Here is a 25,267-nt window from a genome sequence, read left to right as displayed (position 1 = left end):
ATTTTCCAGGGATCCCTGGGTGGCGCAGCGGTTTGGCGCCTGCCTTTGGCCCAGGGCGCGATCCCGGAAACCCGGGATCGAGTCCCACATCGGGCTCCCAGTGCATGGAGCCTGCTTCTCCCTCTGCCTGTGTCTCTGCCTCTCTCTCTCTGTGACTATCATAAATAAATAAAAAATTAAAAAAAAATAAATATTTTCCATAAATACTAAGAACACCAGTAACTACCACCTGAACAATTTCTAACAATGGCATATTTTTACCTTTTGGGTGCATAACTGTATTGTGTCCAACATCAGAAGCACCTGTGTGTACTGCGGACATGCTCCTGCCAAAGGCTATAGTTTTCAGAAGAATGTGAAACACATGAGAAACTTCTCCTATATATTATAAGGAACCACTGTCTTTCAAAATCAGTTTTAAAGTGGAGACAAACCAGAATTTAATGCTAAGTGATATTACCAGAATATCATAAAAACATATCCTGAAGAACAAAAATACATTTGGAAAAAACAAGAATAAACCTCTAGCAATCACACTAATCACATTTAAATTCTTAGAAAATAGGCAGATTACAAAACATGCTTGAAAAATATTCATGGGTTAAGTATGTCAATGGATGTGCACTTGTGAATTGTAATACCAGTGGCGAAGTCACCCTCAAAAGTAAAATTTTACTTGTTATTAGAATGTGATCAGTATTTAAGCAAACCCAAATGCACTATACGGGAAAGCAAGAACAGCAAGCCTAACAGCAGTGGGGATGCATCTGATCCTCTGACCTACCCCAGGGTGCACAGCAAGGATCAGCCAGCACGTTCTGTCTCCCTAGGCCCAAACAAACCCCCAGAATCATCTCCAAACAGAGCATGTCAGGTAGCAACTACCAAGAGACCACACAAAAAATATTAAATTAAACCTATTTTCTAACCCTCATCTAGGATTTTAGGGACTTGAAACATTTAAATAGATGTTTAGACAATTATTTTTAAATCATAAATGGTTGTATTTTCATATTATCAAGAATTCACATAATCAAGAAACAGATTCCAATGTAGTTTTCACTTCAAAGACCAAGATCCATCACTGACACACCACCACAAAACGACATGCAATGGCAACCTTAAAAATCCATTAGTATAAAACAAAGGAATATGCTGTTTTCTTTGAAGAAAAGAAAGCATACTCTTGACACTATGATAACAAGCTTTGCATGCTGATGATGAACATACACAGGCCATGAATAAGAGTACTGACAAAACAGAAAAAGGAATACCCTTTCCAACAGAAGCGGTAACTTCTCTCATTCTCTACTCATTAAGGTAGGAGAGTGACTTAAGGCATGAATGCTACTGGATTTTTATGGATCAACAACAAAATAAGAAGTAAAGGGATAATTTATGGCATAAACAAAGATACCAAACACTTAACACTTACTTTTGCAAAAGCTTCAAAGATGTCAAAGGAAGATGGCAGCTGAGAAGCATCCTGGATTTCTTCTCTCATGAAATGTTGAAATGTCATCACAAGTTGCCTGAGGCCATCTTTCTTATCTTCAGTCAGTTTGTTAATATCTTTTTTAAAGAGAAAATAAATAATAGCACAATCACACAGTGAATTTTTAATGGGTAATGTTCAGGTGTTCAATGGTAGCTGTTCAACAAGACTTCTCCTCTCCAGATTTCATTCTAACAGAGAGCAAATACATTTCTTTTTATTTTCTCACAACTACAAATTACAATACATACAGTATCAATTAAATAGTACCAAACTTCATCTACAAGATCAAATACCTATCAAAACAAAATAAATACACATACAGACAAGAAACACTGCAACCAAAATCTATAAAGATGTGTGTTACAGGTCCTCCACTTCACCATGTACACACTTTCAAAGCCATCACAAATGCTGAAAGTCAGTGAATTTAAGCAGATCTTTTTCATGAACCAATTTACAACCATGTTATGACCAACTGATAAACGGCGTATCTCAAAGGCAAAAAAAAAAAAAAGAAAGAAAGAAAGAAAGAAAGGAAAAGAAAAGAAAGAAAAGAAAAAAGAAAAGAAAAGAAAAGAAAAGAAAAGAAAAGAAAAGAAAAGAAAAGAAAAAAATAATAAAAAGTTCAGCTAGAGTTCAACTGGTGAAATGTATCACACAAAAAGTACATGGAAAAGAACACGGGACCAACCAAAAAAATCTGGACTTCAAGTTATTTCCACATCGAATAAACAAGATGTGGTGCTGCTAAAACCCAAACAGAAAGAGAAGGTTCCAGAGCCTAGTTGTCAAAAAATCACCTCCTGGAAAACTCAGTTTAATTTATACCACAGAAAGGTGTTAAGTTTAAGAGTATACAATTAATAGCATTTGAGAACATTTCACTTAAAGCAGCAGGTAGGCCACCACCACTGAGCAGGGCTACTATTAACAGTAAAACTCACTGCAAGAGATGTTAATTACCTAGCAGTAACAGAACACACACAAAAAAAGACTAATTAGTTCTCTATTAAAACTGAAAAGATACATCAAGTTGAACTACAGCATAATTCTGGGGCTCATGTCAGGTCTAAATATTCTCTTTAAATTAATTGTTCAACAGAACAATTAACCCAATGATTTCTTAAATAATAATTTATTATCATTGGCACTTAGGATCCCATAACCATAAATCTGTACTAGATCATCTTCTTAGTTTTCTCCGCCCAGAAATATTAAACTGTGTCGCAAAATTTACTCTATGAGCCCTGGCTACTTTGGGGTTGAATCATCAACAACCTCACTGAAGGGAATCTGTGCTAGTAGAAAAGGAACATGTACCCCGCATTAACTGAACACTCATATGTGGAGGGCCTGTCAGTGTTGCCAAGTATCATGGCCACCATCATGGTAGCAGAAAAGAAGAATAATGCTCAATCAGACAGCCCAAATCACCCATACCATCTACTTTGCTTATTATCTAAAGGATTAATGAATCTAAATGTTCCCTACAACCCTCTTGTTCACATCACTATTCCTGGCATCAAAAAGAAACAAAGAGTAGGTTATAGTATTTTACAAACTCCTAAACAGCCAAAGCTACCCTGGAATCAATTAAATAAGCTAATGTGTCAATCGTATATAAAAACATGAAAAGTTTTGTTAGATTTACCTCAAATAATGAGACAGCACAACAATGGTAAAGAGAGAGCAATGCATAAGGTCAGCAAATAAATGACAGGATTTTTTTGGTGCTGACAGACAATCACTTACTTGACTCCAGATCATAAAATGAGTAAAGTTTCTCCGATTCAGAAGGTGTTTCTTCCATCTGTGAAGAAAAGGGGGAAAACACCAAAAACAATTTCAAGTGCTCCAAAATATAAATGAATATATTTGAACCTCTTTAGATATTTAAATGAAAGTCTATTTAAAAAGACAACATTCTATATATTCCTCCTCTTCATCTCTTAGAGTTGAATTATTCAATCAATAACAATTTTAAAATAATATCTAAGTAGTAACTTAACCCAGCAGTTTAATTTCCAAATGCAAAATTCTTTTACAAGAAGTTTTCATACTTTTACTTTTTCCCCAGCTCTACCCACAGACTCGTATCACTGTAAGGATTTGACTATAGAAAAGCAGATTACAGAAAAGCAAAGATGGATGAATAAAAATAAGAATTCATTACAAACTGTGCAACCTTTACCGAGTTACCTTAATGAAGATGTGTCTATTTCCTTATCTAAAACATAGGAGTAATCATAGCACCTGATTCCAAAAAAAAAATCAACCTCAAATATAATGATCATATTTTAATGTCTAGCAATTAAAAATGTATAACAAAGTTGATCGAATTTCTTAATGCTTTGAAATAAATTTGTAATTTTTAGTTCAATACAATATATATTTGCAAACAGTAGCTAAATATATGATGGATGTTATATATTCAGTCCAAAGACAATGCCCATTTGGTATTACACATCCATTTTTTAAAAATTGAAGCAAATTGACATATAACATTATGATAGTTTTACATGTAAAAACATTTTACATTCTTACAACTCTCTATAGAATTTTATAGTCCCTCCACCCAAAAGCAGGTCAGACAGAGCTGGATACTGAAATAATTTGAGAAAAAGATATTCATGTAAAAGCCTGGCAAAAAAGAAGTCTGGAGGGTATCGCCACAGGTTTACTTCACAGAACACAGTGGCTGTTTAGGCAGAATAGGGGGAAAGGACTGAAGAAACAATTTCAATGAAACATGGCAGCACTTTTCCATGTATGATTAATTGTCATCTAATTAAAGCCTCACTTCAAGAAGCAACCAAAAAGTGATACACCTGCCCTGTGCATTAGTTCATGGTCAAAAAGTTATGAAGGCAACTTAACAGACATTTCTGATATCTCACGCCTTCAATACAGGACCTTATGTTTCTAAGGTTATGATTACACACGCAGGGCCCTGTACTGTCTCACCACCACTGATACTGACATTAATAGGGAAATGGCTAGGTTTTGTATTAAGATACTCCCAGGAATAATCTACCTTCTACCTTCATGTGGATTTAATGTTAGCAGTAATAATACGAGGAGCCTGGGGGGCTCAGTCAGTTGAGTGCCTGACTCTTAATTTCAGCTCAGGTCATGATCTCAGAGTCGTGAGATTGAGCCACAGGTCAGGCTCAGGCTCAGAGAGTCTGCTTGAGAATGCTTCTTCCCTCTCCCTCCACCCTTCCCCCCACACTCACACAATAAATAAATAAATAAATAGATAGATAGATAGATAGATAGATAGATAGATAAAATCTTTTGGAAAAAAATATGAGCAATACATACAACTGCAAGTGCCTTGATTAACTAAAACCCAAGCATATTTCACAAGTTTTATACTTACAAGTTTGAAAACAACTCTGCCAAGCAGTCGAACGGAATCCGGGGGATACCTGGGTTTGCAGCTTTTAAGGCATTTGCATTCTCGCTTGTGGTCCGGCCAAGCTTTTTTCTGATAAGACAAGAGTGGGGACGGCACAAGTGACATAAAAATGTAACTTTCATTTATACCGGTTTTGGATGAGGAAAGTCATCAACATTAATTTAATTTCAACAGCCTAAATATAAGTACAAAATAGAAAATGAAAGCAATATTTTAATACTAATAGAAATGCAGAATCCAGTCTTTGCCAAGCATGTAATTACCAGGTGTGGACATTGATGCCTCTCCTCCACCTCTGCCCTTTAATTTACCCCATGGTTATTACCTGGCTGGTGGAGCCCAAATGAAGAATCATTATGGCTTACTTAATAATTTATTACATAGTCTCTTAGCTGATTAAATAAGATTCAATAATAGTAATTTAGAATACAAAAAGAAAATATCACACCAAATTAGAAAATAAGCACATGGTTCAGGAAAATCAAAACAGGGCAGAAAGCCTTCTGAATTTCTATGCTGCTATAGAGAGTACAGAGGTATCAAGAGTTAATATAACAATAAATATGAAACCTTTTGTTTTTGAAGATCACACAGAAAGGGGTGATTAGCTAAAATGACCAAATGTCATTTGCCCAGTACTGCTGTGGTTTATTTATGTCACTCTGGCCTAATCATTAATAATAACCCTTTTGTTCCAGAAAGTGTGCTTTGGATGATAAATTACAGGGTCACTTAACCCATGATCCCGCCCCTGTGCTAGTGTGGCTGAAAGACCAGTGAGCCAGGATTGTTACCAATCCTGTAACAATGAGAAGAGAGGACAGCGGGGAGGACACTGTCTCCCTGAATCTTGGAGTCAGAAATGTTATGGCTCCTTCACATAGAATTACTTCTATAGAAAAATCCAATCCAGAGTATCTAAGACTTAACCCTGGTGAGTGGGGAACAGCTCAACCAAATGTCTGATATGTCTAATCCAACCGAAAGCTGGAAGTTCTATCACTGAAATGCCTGACACTCTCTTGCTTCAAAAATTGTAAATCTGCCTCCCAACTTCTCACCTTATAAAATCCCTCCACAAGGAACTCTCTTTGCCACCTGTAGCACAAATATGTACTGCAACCAAAAATTTCAAAACTGGGGGAGCCTCAGTGGTCCAATCGGTTAAATATCTGGGGTCATGATCTTGGGGTCCTGGGATCAAGCCCCACATTGGGCTCTCAACTCAGTGGGGAGTTAGCTTGTCCCTCTGTCTGTCCCCCTGCCCTCGTGTGTGCACATGTATGTGCCCCCCTCAAATAATTTTTTTAAAAAAATTTCAAAACTGCTGGAGCTACTTTGAAACTGTGACTTGAATTCAAGCTCAAGCCAGCATTTCATTCAGAAAGACTCCTGAGTTGAGTTGCTGAGTGAAGGTGTGGCTTATCTGCCATTTCCTCTGAACCCAATCTTGAAGACACTGTCTGCAAAGGGCATATCACTTTTCTTATCAACTCTACCCATGACTCTCTCACTTCATTTCTTCTTATCCACTACAGCTATGCTCTTAATGTGATGTTTGTAATCTTTTTATTTTTAGTATTTACACTTCACTCACTTCTAAACAAGACTCATTTGCTTCAAAATAAAGATGTATATGAAATATGTTTGTAAAATTAGAAATGGAAAAAATGTTAAAGTTATAAAAAAATAGTCTTCTAGCATTCACTAGCATCCTACAGTATGTTAGACACATGGCTAAACAATTTAAAAAGTGTATTTAATTTGACTTTCATAATAATGCAAACAGTAGATATTATACTTACTTTAAAGATGAATAAAGAAAAGCTGGGTGGGATCTCACCACCAAGGTACATAAACATAAAGGAGGAGAGGAAAGATTCTTAGTATTCTACACAGGAGAGCTAAGTAATTGCCATGTCTGTGCACTACATTTATCTAACTTGCCTTACAGGCAAGGCAAAAAATAAAGCATAATGGCTTATATAATCCTCATTTGACAGAAAAGAAAAACATATAGCTTTACTAAGTATTAAATCACAGGAGGAATTTATTCCAAGAATGCTAATCAACATATTGGACAATTCTAATTGCCTTCATAGAGCTACTTCTAATGTCAGTATTCACTAAAAGGCATACTATTAAACTATAAGTCAGTGAAAGACAATGTTTCTACTGTTTAGGGGGCTAGTCTAGAACCAGCAAATTAGCAACTTACCAATATATGTAAGATCACTTTAAAAAAATATTGTTCCGAGCAGCCTGAATGGCTCAGCAGTTTAGCACCACCTTCAGCCCAGGGTGTGATCCTGGAGACTCGGGATCGAGTCCCATGTCAGGCTCCCTGCATGGAGCCTGCTTCTCCCCTGCCTGTGTCTCTGCCTCTCTCTCTCTGTCTCTCATAAATAAATAAATAAAAATCTTTAAAAAATAATATGGTTCCATTGTCAAATAAGTTAGAAAAATGCTACATAATAAACACCCTGATTAGAGATTTGAAGTAATTTCATTTGCTAAAAAGCTCTGCATTAAGGAAACTTATATAACTTAGTTAACACAGTTTCCCATGATTTTTATTGCCATAAAAATATGGCAAATATTTTGGAAAATGAGGTTGGTATATATGGACTCAGATAGAACTGCATACTTTGTTTCCTTCATCTGATTTTTCCATGAGAGTGGGTTTAGCAGACAAATTCACAATCTTTCACACTAATATTTTTTATTACTGATGGAAAGGAAAACCACAACTTTGGTATTAAAAGTTGAGAAGACCCACAGCAAATATCATTCTCAATGGGGAAGCACTGGGAGCCTTTCCCCTAAGATCAGGAACAAGACAGGGATGTCCACTCTCACCACTGCTATTCAACATAGTACTGGAAGTCCTAGCCTCAGCAATCAGACAACAAAAAGACATTAAAGGCATTCAAATTGGCAAAGAAGAAGTCAAACTCTCCCTCTTCGCAAATGACATGATACTGTACATAGAAAGCCCAAAAGACTCCACCCCAAGATTGCTAGAACTCATACAGCAATTTGGCAGCATGGCAGGATACAAAATCAATGCCCAGAAATCAGTGGCATTTCTATACACTAATAATGAGACTGAAGAAAGAGAAATTAAGGAGTCAATCCCATTTACAATTGCACCCAAAAGCATAAGATACCTAGGAATAAACCTAACCAAAGAGGTAAAGGATCTATACCCTAAAAACCACAGAACACTTCTGAAAGAAATTGAGGAAGACACAAAGAGATGGAAAAATATTCCATGCTCATGGATTGGCAGAATTAATATTGTGAAAATGTCAATGTTACCCAGGGCAATATACACGTTTAATGCAATCCCTATCAAAATACCATGGACTTTCTTCAGAGAGTTAGAACAAATTATTTTAAGATTTGTGTGGAATCAGAAAAGACCCCGAATAGCCAGGGGAATTTTAAAAAAGAAAACCATATCTGGGGGTATCACAATGCCAGATTTCAGGTTGTACTACAAAGCTGTGGTCATCAAGACAGTGTGGTACTGGCACAAAAACAGACACATCGATCAATGGAACAGAATAGAGAACCCAGAAGTGGACCCTCAACTTTATGGTCAACTAATATTCGATAAAGGAGGAAAGACTATCCATTGGAAGAAAGACAGTCTCTTCAATAAATGGTGCTGGGAAAATTGGACATCCACATGCAGAAGAATGAAACTAGACCACTCTCTTTCACCATACACAAAGATAAATTCAAAATGGATGAAAGATCTAAATGTGAGACAAGATTCCATCAAAATTCTAGAGGAGAACACAGGCAACACCCTTTTTGAACTCGGCCACACTAACTTCTTGCAAGATATATCCACGAAGGCAAAAGAAACAAAAGCAAAAATGAACTATTGGGACTTCATCAAGATAAGAAGCTTTTGCACAGCAAAGGATACAGTCAACAAAACTAAAAGACAACCTACAGAATGGGAGAAGATATTTGCAAATGACATATCAGATAAAGGGCTAGTTTCCAAGATCTATAAAGAACTTATTAAACTCAACACCAAAGAAACAAACAATCCAATCATGAAATGGGCAAAAGACATGAAGAGAAATCTCACAGAGGAAGACATGGACATGGCCAACATGCACATGAGAAAATGCTCTGCATCACTTGCCATCAGGGAAATACAAATCAAAACCACAATGAGATACCACCTCACACCAGTGAGAATGGGAAAAATTAACAAGGCAGGAAACCACAAATGTTGGAGAGGATGCGGAGAAAAGGGAACCCTCTTACACTGTCGGTGGGAATGTAAACTGGTGCAGCCACTCTGGAAAACAGTGTGGAGGTTCCTCAAAGAGTTAAAAATAGACCTGCCTTACAACCCAGCAATTGCACTGTTGGGGATTTACCCTAAAGATACAGAGGCAATGAAACGCCGGGACACCTGCACCCCGATGTTTATAGCAGCAATGGCCACAATAGCCAAACTGTGGAAGGAGCCTCACTGTCCATCGAAAGATGAGTGAATAAAGAAGATGTGGTTTATGTATACAATGGAATATTACTCAGCCATTAGAAATGACAAATACCCACCATTTGCTTCAACGTGGATGGAACTGGAGGGTATTATGCTGAGTGAAGTAAGTCAATTGGAGAAGGACAAACATTATATGTTCTCATTCATTTGGGGAATATAAATAATAGTGAAAGGGAATATAAGGGAAGGGAGAAGAAATGTGTGGGAAATATCAGAAAGGGAGACGGAACATAAAGACTCCTAACTCTGGGAAACGAACTAGGGGTGGTAGAAGGGGAGGAGGGCGGGGGGTGGGAGTGAATGGGTGACGGGCACTGGGGGTTATGGGTTATTCTGTATGTTGGTAAATTGAACACCAATAAAAAATAAATTTTAAAAAAAAGGAAAAAAAATAAAAAATAAATAAAAGTTGAGAAGACCAAGAGATGCCCTCATGGGCCCAGCTATGTGGGCAGGAATAAACCACAAGTACTAATGGGTCTCAGAAAACACTGGTCCTGTTCAAAGCCTGAGCAACTGTCCAGATGACAAAGGACTGCTCCCAGCAAAAGAAGGCTGAGACCATTTGGACCAAAAGATCTTAAGAGCAGATTTTAATCAATACTTGTAAGTACAAGAGATCATCCACAACTCCTTTGTTATATTCTGAGCAGCTCAGTTTACTGCTGGCTTACCAGGCTAAAGTAACTACAAAATGTATGCCTAGGTAAAGAACCCGTTAATCTGTTACATGACATTACTTAGAATTACACATCCAAATTTTGGAGAATTCCTGTCAAAACAACTTTAGGTCTTTAGCATTATTAATATCGCACTCCTATTTCTCATCTTACTAGACAGTATGTTTCTTAAAGCTATTCCTAAATCACTGCATGAAAACACCAGAGAACATTCTTATCTTCCCATTTGCTTCAGGAAAAAGATATTCAGTCTTTTCATCTAAAAACCAAACCAGATCTATATAAATATAGAAAGTCATCAACTTAAAACTGGTCTATAGCATAGTGGCAATGTACATCCTACTTCATATCTTACCATGATATTAAAAACCATGTTTTTAAAACATTAATTATTAAGATTTACTGTTCAGCATCACCATCACATCTTACCATAAGGCTCACTAACAGAAGCATACCACAGAAAAGGCTCACAAAGCAATCTTTCAAGTAACCACATTAGACGTTGAAAGCAAAACCTCACAATCTTACAAAAGCATTAGGTATTATCTAAACTGTACAAACTTTAACCTTGGTTTAGATGTCAACAGCACATAATATATCTGCCAGTTTTTCAAAGACAACCTCCCTGATTTACTTTTTCCTATTTTCTTCCTTTACTGCAATGCAGGATATAATTAAGATTGTGTTCACAATACTGGCTGTAATGTTTTCTGTTCTCAAAGTTGAAAATTAACAATGATGTACAATAAGCACAGATTAGCATGAAAGACAAAGGAAAGTGAAATGTTGCATTAAAACACAAAGACAATGGGAAAAAGAGTTTTGGATGGAAAAAAGGAAATGAAGACATCTATGATGATTCCACATGTCAGTACATACAAGACTCAGGAATGACTGGAATCTCTACATTTTCATGTTTTATAGTATTTATAGTGTCTCAGAACATAAACTAATTCAGTAAACCAGTAGCTTTCAATGGGGGTAACCCAATTAATATTGAGGGTTGTTTGGGAAATGTATGGGGGCATTCTTATTTGTTACTATGCCTGGGGAGAGACATGGCACTGAGTGGCCAGAAACCAGAGATGCTGGACATCCTGTGTAGGATAGTTCCATACAATGAAGAATACTTCCAGGGGTGCCTGGGTGGCTGAGTTAGTTGAGGGTCCAGCTCTTGATCTCGCCTCAGGACATGATCTCAGGGTCATAGGATCAAACCCCCTCATCAGGGTCTGCCCGCAGAGAGGGGTCTACTTAAGGATTCTCTCTCTCGGGGATCCCTGGGTGGCGCAGCGGTTTGGCACCTGCCTTTGGCCCAGGGCACGATCCTGGAGACCCGGGATCGAGTCCCACGTCAGGACCCCGGTGCATGGAGCCTGCTTCTCCCTCTGCCTATCTCTCTGCCTCTCTCTCTCTCTCTGTGTGACTATCATAAATAAATAAAAAAAATTAAAAAAAAAAAAAAGGATTCTCTCTCTCCCTCTCCCTCTGCACCTCTCACTGCTTGCATGCTTTCTTGCTCTCTCTAAAAATTAATTAATTAACTAACTAACTAACTAATCTTTTTTTAAAAAATCAACTGTTTCAAATCCAAGATGAGTTTTAACTATCCAAACATTCTATAAAGGAGACAAACTTGTTTCTTTTTTTTTTTTTTTTCCAAACTTGTTTCTATTTATCAGAGCCTGGAACTAAGTCTCCTTTCACATATAAAAACAAAGAGCTTGTTTTTACACAGCCTTGATAGCACTGAATTTTCTAGGTAAATCAAGGAAAGACTACATTTTAAGAACTCTGTTATTTAATATTTTATAAAAGCATATCACTGAAGGCAACAACACCTGTGGTATTTGAGGTACCCATAAGAACGTATTTTCTGATCCTGCATTTTGTACTTCCCTTTCCAAGGTAACTGTATAGCCAAAAATATCCGACTTCTCAATGATGTTCTCTAATCTACTCATGCCTAAGCATCTATATACTAAAATATGTATTACTCCTGTTGTGGTGAGCACTGGGTATTATTTGTAAGGGATGAATCACTAAATTCTACTCCTGAAACCAATATTATACTGTATGTTAACAAACTAGAATTTAAATAAAAATTTGAAAAAATAAAATACATAAATAAATTTTCATTTTTTCTCCTTTATGTTCAAGTTATAGCATTATATTAATATTGAACTTGAAAATATGTAAGTAGCTAAGTTGTATTAACTATGGAATTTCATTTCAAGATAGTAGAGAGGACAAAAAAAATAATTATAATAAAAAGGTAAAAGGGCACCTGAGTAGCTCAGTCAATTGAGCATCCCACTCTTGATTTCTGCTCAGATGATGATCTCAGGGTCATAGGACAGAGCCCAGAGCTGAGCTCTGTGCTCAGCAGAGTCTGCTTGAGATTCTCTCTCCTCCCACTGCCCCTCCCACTACTTGTGTGCTCGCTCTCGCTCGCTCTCTCTCTCTCTCTCTAAAATAAATAAAAACTTTAAGCAAAAAGATAGAGTTAGGTCTGAGAGAGCTGAAAACTGCAGAGTGAGAACAATGCTACACAGGCATATACAGCACATGCACATGCACACACACATACACACACACACACATAAAAATATCTATTTAAATTCACAGCCTGAGACAACTGAAAAGATTCTGACAGTAGTGATGAGATAGGATCAGGTGTCCAAATTCTTTTTAATCACTACAAAGGATCTAAACTAAATTAAAAGGGGAGGCCATTGTATATGCTAAACAGAAGAAACAAAAAAAATAACTATCCTATATTTACTAAACTATTAAACTGTTGTCCTTTAGGAATGAACATTTTATAAGACTGAGGTGTGGAAAATGTTTCTAAGCAGGACATCAAACCCAAAAAGGAAAATATGTATATATTACACTACATTAAAAATAAATAACTTTTGTACATGAGAAAGAACAACCTAATACCACAAGCAAAATCGAAAGATAAAGGACAGACCAGGAGAACAAAGGCTACACTATATATGTTGACCATGTTAAATGTCTCTAAAATGAAAGGAGGTCTTAACAAAATAACTAAAGAAATGATGAATATTTCAACAAAAAAGTAAGGGATATGAATAGAAAACCCAAGACTAAAAAAGAAAAACAATAATTTAAAAAAAATAGACGAAACATACCAGCAAGCAAAGGAATGTGAAAAGAAAGAAGATAACAAGGGCAGCCTTAGTTCAGCAAAGGTGAGTAAAACTAACAGTATTTGGAAGGGTCTGGTGTCTGGGGTCTAATGAAATGGGAACATTCCAGCCTTATCAGTAGAACTGTAAGGTTTTCTAAACTTTTTTTTTTTTTTTAAATGAGAGAGAGAGCACACGAGTGAGCTCCTATGCAAGCTGCAGGAGGGCCAGGGAGAGAGAGAATACCAAGTAGACTCCACACCCCATGTAGAGCCCAACGTGGGGCTCAATCTCACACCCTGAGACCATGACCTGAGTAGAAATCAACAGTTGGACTCTTAACTGACTGAGCCCCCAGGCACCCCTCTAATCTTTCTCATAGGTGTCTGGTAATGAACAGAAAAACTCTTATGTGCATATTGTTGGCATATAAGTAATATTTATAATGCACTTAATCCTCACAAATGTAATTTATGTACAGAAAAAGTGTAAGAATGCTCATCATACATTTCTTTATAAAACTGAACTGGTAATAATTTTTTCAGCATTTCCTAAAAGAAAAAGCTACTTTTTGCCTTTCTCCTTATGCTTTCCCACAGTGTTTGAATTTTCTGCAAATATCATGTTATTATATTTACAAATAATAGTAAATATAATTATCTTTCTTATGTCTAACAACTGTCATTCAAGGAGAACCATTTTTACATGAAAGAGAAAGCAAAATTACTGTTCAGTAAACACTTAAATATTTTGGAAAATCTGCTTATAACTCAAAGAATGGTGTAAATGTATTAATTTTTAAATGTTAAAAAATACTTCACTGAAATATTCTGTAATGCAAAGACTGTTTTATTGGGTTAGCTTCATTCATGTCTGGTTTTTAAAAATAAATATACTACTGGGGCACCTGGGTGGCTCAGTTGTCAAGTATCTAACTTTTTTTTTTTAATTTTTTTTATTTATTTATGATAGTCACAGAGAGAGAAAGAGAGGCAGAGACACAGGCAGAGAGAAGCAGGCTCCATGCACCGGGAGCCCGACGTGGGAATCGATCCTGGGTCTCCAGGATCGCGCCCTAGGCCAAAGGCAGGCGCCAAACCGCTGCGCCACCCAGGGATCCCAAGTATCTAACTCTTGATTTTGGCTCAGGTCATGATCTCAGGGTCCCAGAACTAAGCCTCATGAAGGGCTCTGTGCTCATCATGGAGTCTGCTTGAGACTGTCTCTCTCCCTCTGACCCTGCCTGCATTCAATAAATAAATAAATAAATAAATAAATAAATAAATAAATAAATAAAATTTTTTAAAAGATAAATAAATAAGTATTCTACCAATTAGGTACATCTAGCATGTACCAGGTGTTCAAAAGCTATCTGATGATTTCTTCCTAAACCAGTATTCTTTATAGAAGATATAACTTACTATATATTTATCATTATTTGAAATTAAGGCCATCCAAAAAGAAAAAAAAGCAAGTAAACTCTCTAACAATACCTTCTTTGGCCAGTAAGACACGGTTTTGAATTCTAAAGAAGAGAATTGATGAAATGTGACAACAGAAAGAGAAAATCAATTTAGTTCTTCTTTCTTACACAAAATTACCTTAGCACTACTATGACAATTCCCTTCCTTCCCTGGAAACAAAGTCACTACAGCTCAATAACCCACTTAAATACTGTTAAATATTCGATTTGGGTTAAAGACTCATTTTAAGGCAGCTTATTATTGTGTGGGATGGAGTATGACACGTATCGAGCCTGGTTTGGGTAAACACATCTAATTCATGACCTGGGCTCACCAGATATTTATTCTGTAAGAAGACTAGGTTCAGTAATCTCTAAGGCAGCCTCCCCGTTATAAAATCCATGATGCTGTAATATCCATAGAAAAAGATATCTGAATTATGTCAAAATAGGTGTGAAATCTGCTCACATTAGGCTTACAAAGAGCTGAAAATTTGGAACAGTATTTCCTCAAATTCTGGATTACTGAGGATAAAGAAATTGGTGTAAAATATGCAAATAGAAAATGAATTCTTTTTAGTCATGTATTCAGCAATTGTATTTATCATAAATACCACTACCTGAACAACTTCTGTGTGAAAGATTGTTATGGTCTTTTTACCACAAATCACAAACAATATAGATAGAGATTTCCTATGAGCAAAATGTCAGGTAGCTGGGTTGCCATGAAACCTGTGGCAAAAAAAAAAAAAAAAAGGAAGAGAGAGAGAGAGAGACCCAATAGTTATTCTGGCCCTCACAAACCATTCAAGAGCCAATAGGGACACCTGGGTGGTGTCTGTGTTCAGCTCAGGGTGTGATCCTGGAGGCCTGGGATCGAGTCACACATCGGGCTCCCTGCATGGAGCCTGCTTCTCCCTCTGCCTATGTCTCTGCCTCTCTCTCTCTTGTGTCTCTCATGAATAAATAAATAAAATCTTTAAAAAAGAAAGAAGAAAGAAAGAAAGAAAAGAAAGAAGAAGAAGAAGAAGAAGAAAGAAAGAAAGAAAGAAAGAAAGAAAGAAAGAAAGAAAGAAAGAAAAAGAAAGAAAGAGAATAAACAATATCTCCTTCTTCATGCTTCCAAAATAGCCCAGTAATGAACTGAAGGTTGACAAATACATGAAGGTCTAAAAAGTTGGAATCTGGAAAAAGAAAATTGGAAAGCAAAGCTGGGTGCCTCAGCTGACTGACAGGCATTGATTAAAATCTCGCATTAAATCTCCTTAGGGCACACAAGAGACCTAGTGATAGACATTAGACTTATCACCTTCAAAGCTTACTGAATTCTGCATCAAATGGAGAACAAGAGTGCCTTCCCAGTAGCCTTAATCAAATTAGACAGGTAGAGCCAAATATAAAGATGGAATGAGGCACAAGAATCATCGAAGGGCATTAATTTGACAGAATAGACAAGAATCAAATATTACTTCTTAAAAAAATGGAAATTACAGTCTCCTGGTTAACTGAGGAATCACATAATAATAATATTAGGGCTCCCAGAGTAAATCAGTGATCATCTAGTGCAGGACCCAGGTCAAATTCATTCTGTCATCTGCTTTTATAAAGTTTTATTGAAACATAGCCACACTCACAATTTACACTCCCCCTCCTTTTCACATGATGACAACACAGCTGAGTAGTTATGACAGAAAGTATTTATTATCTGGACCACTCTAAAAAAGTATGCCAACCTCTGATCTGGATAAAGATCATACGAAGATGGGGTAACCTAATTAATATATTTAAGCTAGAAAGACAAAATAACTCATTTGCCTCTACAGACTTCCAATCTTTTTTCTTTGAAAGAAACTTCCATGCTAGATTAATCAGAATGTCAGCACCAAGTTCTAGCAGAACATGAAGATGGAGCACATTTTAGTTCCCAGGTAAAAGTAATTAGCAAGTTTCTAACTCCCAAAGTGTATCAGAAGGGCCATCAATGAATGAGGAGTTTAACTTCGTGTTTAGAAGTCAGAAGGTATGGGTAAGACAGGCTATACAAACAGAGCAGTGAAGGCTACACCAAAGTGCAGTTACCTTCAAAGTCTTTTCTGAGGGGAGTCAACCTACCAAGGAGAAATCCAGCAAGGATCTAGCATCAAAGTATACATCAGGCACAGAAGGGAACTGAAAAGTAGCATTAAAAAGAGAGACTTAACCAACAGTCTGCATACCAAACAGTCTGAAAACAGCTCCTTGCTACTGGAATGAGCAAGAGGAATGAATGAGCAGAGGAATGTCAAATGGCAAATCAAGCTGAATTTGACACTAATATTTCTGCTGCAGAGATTTCTCTCAGCCTTCTCTTTGGTCTTCCTGGCCCTGGCTCACCCTAGGATGGCTTCCTTGATAGCGGTCTCATTCCTCCAGGGGCTGAAGGCTGTGACCCCTTTATTACAGACAAGGAAAGAGATCCATGCACACACACAGACTCTGCAGTAAGCAATTTTTTTAATGAATTATTTATTTGGGGGTTGGGCAGAGGAAGAGGGAGCCAGAATTTCATGCTGCCTGATGTAGAACTCGATCCCAGGACCCTGAGATCATAACCTGAGTTGAAATCAAGAGTTGGACACTTAACTGATTGAGCCACCCACCTCTAGACAGGGCCCAACTTTGTGTTCCAGAACAGAATGTAAATATTAATCTTGAGAATACAAAAGTGAAGGCACAATTGGTAAATTATGGGAAATAGAGTGATAAGAAATAGAGGGATATGTGGGAACACTAATATGTTCACCTTTAAAAGTAGGGAATAGAGAGATACTGTCTATAAAATAGATCTCCCTTATCCATGGATGTCTGAAACTGCAGATATTACCAATCTCTGTATACACACACACACACATACACACACACACGTACCTCTTTTCTGACACATAATTACCTCGATAGTGTCTACAGTGTGAAAACACTGGACAAAGACATGATGCATGACCCACATGGGAGGAAGAGGACAGTGCGGGACGGCACAAGACTTCACCACACTACTCAGAACAGCATGTAACTTAAAACTTATGAACTCTTTATCTCTGAGATTTCCCATGTAATATTTTTGAGCTGCAGCTGACTTTGGGTAACTAGAAATGTAGTAAGGGAAAGCACAGATAAGGGGAGACTACTAAACTTCATAAAGCAGAACTGGAGGCTTGCTCATACTGTTAAAGTTACAAATGTGAGAAGAGGAAATTGAGCTTAGCAGATGTAAACAGTTATCCCCAAACTAATGTGGCCAAAGCAGATTCTTCCCATCTCTCACATGGTTTTCCCCATGTCATAAATGCAATCATCATCTCCTCAGTTGGAAAAGCCAAAAACAAGTCTTTCTTGAATCTTCTCCCTCCCCAATCCATATTCATCCCATTTTATCTATTTCATGCAGTTTCAGCCCCTCCTCTGAGCTCCACACAAATGTATCAGTTGCCAATTTAACATCTCCAACTGTATGCTCAATGGGCACAAACTCAAAACCTGGATGTTAAGGCTTCCTCTCCCAGAACTTGCTCTTCCCTCAGATTTCTGTAAGTCATTAAATGGCACCGCCATTCACCTGAAGCTGCTCAGGTTGTAAAGCTGACATCACCTCTGACCCTCTGACTCTTCTTTTTGCCTCACCTTTTATATCTAAGCTATTGGCAAACACAGAGCTACAATTTCAAAATAGGTCTCAGATCTAATCATTTTTGACTCTCCCTGCTCAAACTCTAATCCAAACCATCCAAGCTCTTGACTAGATCAGTACTAGCTCAGTGCCAAGCAAATGCTGATCTCTTAAACACATGAATGAATGCATCTAGGGGCAAATTCAGGCAGTGCTTCCTTCAAAAGTTACCCTGAATTTACCAGACCTTCTTTGTTGCCACTACTGTTGTCCTAGCCACCAATATATGATGACCAGACTTCTGGAATAAGCTCCTGACTGGTTCTTCATCCCCTACCTTTACTCCCCTGTAAGCTATCCCCATAGCAGTCAGAAAGGTTCCTTTAAAATCTCAATCACACCATAATATTGACTCTCCTTGCCCCCTGAGAACCCTACTGTAGCAGCCCATCACACACAGAACAAAAATGTGTATCTTTAACCATAGTAGCATATAAGAGCCTTATCATAACCTGGCCCCTCCTATATCTCCAACCTGATCTCCTACAACCTCTTTGTAGCTACCTCTGGTCCACCATCTGGCCTTCCTGGCCTTCCTTAAACAAATCATATCCATTCCTGCTTTTCCATTTGATGTACAACCGGCCCGAAACTCCTTTCTCCCAATCTTGGCATGCCTTGATTACTTCTTTCAGGTCTCCACTCAAATGTAACCCTGACAGGTCTTAGATCAACAGACAGATTGGTAGGTGACAGACAGACAGGTAGGCAGGTAGGTAGCTAAATAGATAAATACATAGGTAGGTAGAAACAGATCTCTTTAGAATTAGTATAGATATATCCATCTCTCTCAATATCTTTATATTTGACATATGAAGATACATACATGGAGATATGTATATATACACACACACACAAAACAGCCTCCAATCTCTATCATTTTCTACACTCTTTATTTTAGGCATAAAGATAATATTATATATCACTCTATTAATTTATGATGTCTCACCTAGAAAATGTAAACTCCCCTGGCCAAGGGCTTTCTTTCTGTGTCTTGTTCAATAACATTGCATCAGAGCCTAGAAAAGTCCTGGTGCTGACCCTAATATTTGCTAAGTAAATCAATGGATGGATGAATCCATAATCAAGTCCTTCAGATCTTCACTTACTGGCTTCATTTCCAACTCCTATTTTTCCTTTTTTTTTTTTTTTTTTTTGAGACTTAATTGTTTTAGAGCAGTTTTAAATTCGCAGCAAAATTGAGAGGACAGTACAGAAGATGCCCATATATTCCCTACCACCACACATACATAGCCATCTATATGATCCCCATCAGATGGTACATTTATGACAACAGATGAACTTATAGTGACACATCATCATCACCATAGGTCCATGGTGAACATTGGTGTTGTCCATTTATGAGTAACAGTAAAAAATCTGTTCCAGAGCTTTCCATTGCTGGCCACTTTTGGCAATTAGATCCCAGATCAAATGTCACCTCTATAGGATGTCCTTCTGTAATCACCTTTTCAAAGGTGAGCTCATGCTCATCCAAAGCACATTCACTCATATAATTGTGGACATTTGTCATTATCTGTCTCACTCCATTCCATAATATAAGCTTAAGGAAAGCCAGAATCTTGTTGACTTGCTCATTGCAAACTGCCCACCACTCCAACCCCCAGAATAACTTAGAACAGGGACTAGCTAGTAGCTACTCAAGAAATATCTATTGGATAAAGTCTGGGTGAATAGAGGTTAAGCAATAACTATATAGGAAGAGGGAGAAGGAGATGCTGATGTAGGTGAGCTAAATTCCCTTATCTACCACTTCAGGAAGTCAATCAATAATGCCTACACAGATCTCAGGAAATATTTCCCTGTCTCACATATACGTAGACTCTAAAAAGAACCAAATCAGATACAGACAACAGAGAGGTAGTTCCAAGAGGCAAGAAGTATGCTATAAGGGGAATTGAGTATAAGCAGACAGAAGGTACAAACATCAGGTTAGAAATTAAAGAGTCTTGGAGATATAATATACAAGACGGTGACTAGAGTTAATAATACTGGTATATGGATGTGTGTATATGCATATACACACATTTTTTTAAAAATAGGCTCCACACCCAGTGTGGGGCCCAACGCAGGGCTTGAACTAACGACCCAGAGATCAAGACCTGAGATGAGATCAAGAGTAGGATGCTTAACTGACTAAGCCATGCAGATGCCCCAATACAGTACTGTATATTTAAAAATTGCTAAGATGGTAGATCTTAAAAGTTCTCATAAGATGAAAGATTATAATTGTGTGGTGATAGACGTTAACTAAACTTATTGTGATGATCACTTCACAATATATACAATTATCACATCATGCTGTACACCTAAAACTAACATGATTCTGTATGTCAATTATAATTCACCTAAAAAAATCAAAACATAGATTACTACAGATTATATAAAGATAAGTTAATATTTTAAAATCTAATTCTAAACAAGTATCGCTAAGTATGTATTAACTCATTCACTTAACCACTCATGCTACATCCACATCAGTGAACTATACAGAGAGAGTACCCCTTGAACAAGCCTGACCATCTGCCTGCAAAACCAGCCAATTAAACCAATAATGAAGATAATTTCTGTGTGAAAAAGGAGGGACACAAACTAGTCTCAGAAGTTTAGGAAAGGAGGGAGTGACATTTAATCCAGGATATAAAAGATAAGTAGCAGGAGTTCAGTAGCTGGGGGATCAGGTCTGGGTCCAAGCCCAAAGGCTCAGAAGTAAAAGCACGGCAGAGTCCACAAGCTTGAATTTCATCCTGAGGAAAAGGGCCAGGGTCTTCTCCAGGTGAGTGACAGAGCATGCTGACACTCTAGAATAAAACAGTTGCTTTGGCTCCCATGTAGGAAGTAGAAAAAGAGCTGGCAGGGGGGCAAAAACTGCAGTCAGTGTAGCCGAGAGTACACACGGATTGCTGGTGGTGGAGAGGCTAGAGAGACGCAAACCAATTTAGATCTTAGATACTAAAATCAGCAGGATATGTTCATTAACTGGGCATGGGGCCAAGAAAAGATATGAACCAAAGATGATTCCAGCCTGGCAACTCGGACTGCTAAGTGGTTGGTGAATTATTCACTGAGGCTGAAAATTGTGAAGAAAAGCAGATTTGGGTGAAGATCATGCATGAAGTCCTGCTATATGGCAACTGAGATATGAGTGCACCACCAAAGTAGAGGTACACTGAACGTATGGGTCTGGTGCTTGGGAGAAAGGAGAAGATTGGAGAATGATTAATATACAGATGCCAACTGAAGTCATGGGAGCAGATGGGACCACTCAGCAGGTGAATTCAAAGGAAGCAGAGACAAGCGTACAGCCCCAGACGTTTGTAGAAGTCAAAAACAAATATGATCAAATACTTTCAACCCTTATATGGTATTCTCTTTTTATTTACAATTAGATAGAAAGCCAACTTCTCTACAGAACACTCAGTGCATGTCCTATCAGTCTGAAGCTGGGCACAGAGCTATTTTTGAAACAAACAAAAGGTTTGGCTTTCTGCATTATTACCATTATTGAGTGTGATATTCTAAACCCCAATTTATTAGATCACCCTGTTAGTGCCAACTAATATGAGATTCATCATAATTGAATCAGATCATTCTGTAACTAAGCATAAAATGTAAACCCACAAATAAGATTTACATTTTTTAAAAAGATCTATAATTATTAACATAAAATAGAGCCTCTCCCTGCTAATATAGTATTTTTTTAAACTATATAAATTACAATTTGTTACAGTACCCGGCTGCTTATTTTGCATGGCAAGTAATTCAATTAGAAACATACATTTTATGAATCAAATTAAATCCAGCAGAGGTAAAATAGCAATTGGTGAATTAGCTTGAAATTGGTTTATACATTCTTTTAAAAGAAAACTTAACTTGCTCCTCCTCTTTCATCTCAAAATCACCTGTAATGTTCTGGTAATATAGAAATAAGGGCAGTCCCGGTGGCACAGCAGTTTAACGCCGCCTGCAGGCCAGGGCATGATCCTGGAGACCCAGGATGGAGTCCCACGTCAGGTTCCCTGCATGGTGCCTGCTTCTCCCTCTGCCTGTGTCTCTGCCTCTCTCTCTCTCAATAAATAAATTAAAAATCTTTAAAAAAAAAAAAAAAGAAAGAAAGAAGACTGGTTCCCATATATAAACTCTCTATTGCATTATATGATATAATAAAGTGTACACAGAGGAATACAAAGCCACTGATAACAAACTACTGTAGCCAGTATAAGAAAGAGTACTGAACATAGCAGTCAATATATACATATCTGTGTACACTACATATGAAGTGTAGACTAAAGTTTGGCGTGTATCCTCCACTCAAAAAACAAACACACAGAGATTACCTCTGGAAAATAGAAATAGGAATGAGAAAGGAAGCTGGAGGAAACATTCACCCTTCTTCATGTACTCTTCTGTTTAAAAATGAAATTTGAGGGGCACCTGGGTGGCTCAGTCAATGAAGGATCTGCCTTTGGCTCAGGTCATGATCTCAGGGTCCCTGGATCAAGCCCTGCATCGGGCTCCCTGCTCAGTGGGGAGTCTGCTTCTCTCTGGCCTCCTGCCCCTTTCCTGCTCATTCTCATTCTCTCTCTCTCTAATACATATATAAAATATTTTTTAAAAAATGAAATCTGAAAAGCAATGACACTGAAACCAGCCTTAGGAGCGCGAGGGACTCTACACTTCATAATACCACAGTAGCCTCTCTGAGATAACTCGATGCCACAGCCCCACACATCAAATGCTAAGCTAATGAACCAAAGTTATGTTCCTCCAGGGCAAACATATTATAGATTTTATGCTACAAATTCACATCCTCTCTATCAATTTCCATTCAGAGGGCATTCACCTCCTGTTCATTACTGTTCAGAGTTCAGTTTGTCAGTTTAATTTTGTGAGGCTTTGTAGGAACCCACAATAATTACAATGTTTAATTCTGTACCTGAAGGGTGAGCTAAACAGAGCTGTTTAAATGCATATGTTCTGGCCAATCTTTGACTCCCATCCTACCTCTACACACATCCCATCCCTTTCTTATACACAAGATGTGAACTAGTTGGCTTATGTAAGATATCTTTCCTCTTACACTAGCTATTTTCCATTACTTTCTACAGTACATCTGACAATGATATTATTATTGATGTTCAGTAAACAGCTAATATATGTGGTAAAAGTATATGCACAACAATGAATCAAAATGACATACCCACCCATCAAACTCCCTCTACACATTCTAATCAGATAATGGATTTTTTTTTTCCTTGAGTGTACTACAAAAGGAGGAAGAACCATTGGAGAAAAAACACTCATAAAAACAGAGGAAAAATAATAAATGTTTAGGTCATTGAGACTATAAAGGAAGTTCATCCAAAAGATATATGTAATTCGAAGGTTCTATATATAGTCATCTTAATTTGAAGTTCCCTGAAATGAATCTCAGTTTCACATGAATTAGATAACATCACTATAAAATAGACTATCTAGAACTTATCTTGTAGAAAAAAGAATGTCCTTGCTTTCATATTTTGCTTTTTCTTATTATTACTAACAATCTTACATAAAACTGGTGTCTTTCTGTGACAGAATTTTTGCTTTACAAAATGAAGCAAAAATAATCCAATTATTTTTCACATTCCATATTTTTATTAGGAAAGTGTTACTTCTAACCTTCTATATAAGTATTTTTTTCTTTTGTGTTCCTTGGGGATAGGATGCTCCCTTATTAAAAACAAAACAAATGCTAGGAAAAAATGTGACTACGATAGGAAACAGAAAACTACACCTAATCAGAATGTAAGAGCAAAAATAAAATTTGGGTGTGGAAGAGAAATTAAGAGCTCTGGATACTGACTATCCTGGGTTCATTTCCCAAATTCCAGGGCCTATTCGGTGTAGGATGTTTGGCAGGTTGCTTATGATTCTGGAGCTCAGTCCCCTTACTGGTAAAATGAGCACAATGATAGTGATCCCCCCAAGATTCTTGTAAGAACAAACAGAATAAAACAGTACTTGACACACAATAGACGTCTCGTAAATATTAGCTCTTATTAGTAGTACAGATTAGGAAACTGAGGCCCAAAGAATTTACAGGCTTTCTTTGGGATAATTTAACAAGCTAATTGCATAACTGTCATTAGAACTTAGGTCCTCTGATTAATTTGTACACGTATGTTTCTTTTCTGGTAAGAACACTATTTGCAGTCTGGGGACATTACTTTCAAAGGAGAAAGTGAGATAGCAGAAAAGCCCTCAGATAAGTATGGCCTAGATGTGAAAAAAGGAAAAAGGAAGGCTAGGTGTGTGGGGACATAATCATACACTCCAAAATGAGAAACAAAAAGGATGGGTTGAAGGTTGAGAGCAAGTGACACAGACATAAAACCTCCAATTACACTTTTTATTATGATGCAATTCATTATAGCATAATTGCATTTCTTATGAAATGATAAGGTTAGAAGAAAAGGTTATGTTGAATGTTAATTATACATCCTTTGAAGAATTTCAAAACCATTAACAGTGATACTCTCACAGACTCTGTTGGTTGTCATAAATAAAACTCTTGGAAGGCAATCTTTAAAAATTCGAAATCAAGCACCCTTTTACTCATCGATACAGCCAGGAAGAACTTATCCTACAATTAATTTCTGGAGGTGTGCAAAAATGTGCACAAGAAGATGCTTGGTCCATTACTGGGAGTACCAAATATTGAAAAAAAGTTAAGTATTCATTAACGAGGAAGAAACAATCATGGTTCATTCACATAACAGAATCAGACGACAATAAACGGTCCTCTAGGCAG

At 37.3% G+C, this 25,267-nt stretch overlaps 1 protein-coding gene across 7 annotated transcripts in view; it reads right to left on the bottom strand.

Annotated features, from left to right (window-relative positions):
- Window positions 1-25,267, bottom strand: part of SMYD3 (SET and MYND domain containing 3) — a 792,487-nt gene that overhangs the window by 604,679 nt on the left and 162,541 nt on the right. For all 7 annotated transcript variants that reach the window (XM_077901368.1, XM_077901367.1, XM_077901370.1 and 4 more), the window contains 3 exons: window positions 4,881-4,988; window positions 3,251-3,308; window positions 1,436-1,572 (listed from right to left, as the gene is read on the bottom strand). In XM_077901368.1, the coding sequence (XP_077757494.1) occupies window positions 1,436-1,572; window positions 3,251-3,308; window positions 4,881-4,988 (303 nt within the window). The remainder of the gene's footprint in view (window positions 1-1,435; window positions 1,573-3,250; window positions 3,309-4,880; window positions 4,989-25,267) is intronic.

The sequence above is a fragment of the Canis aureus genome, chromosome 6 (assembly GCF_053574225.1).
Source record: "Canis aureus isolate CA01 chromosome 6, VMU_Caureus_v.1.0, whole genome shotgun sequence".
Taxonomy (NCBI): domain Eukaryota; kingdom Metazoa; phylum Chordata; class Mammalia; order Carnivora; family Canidae; genus Canis; species Canis aureus.
Note: the sequence above shows the minus strand (reverse complement) of the source record. Positions and strands in the feature narration are given on the sequence as shown.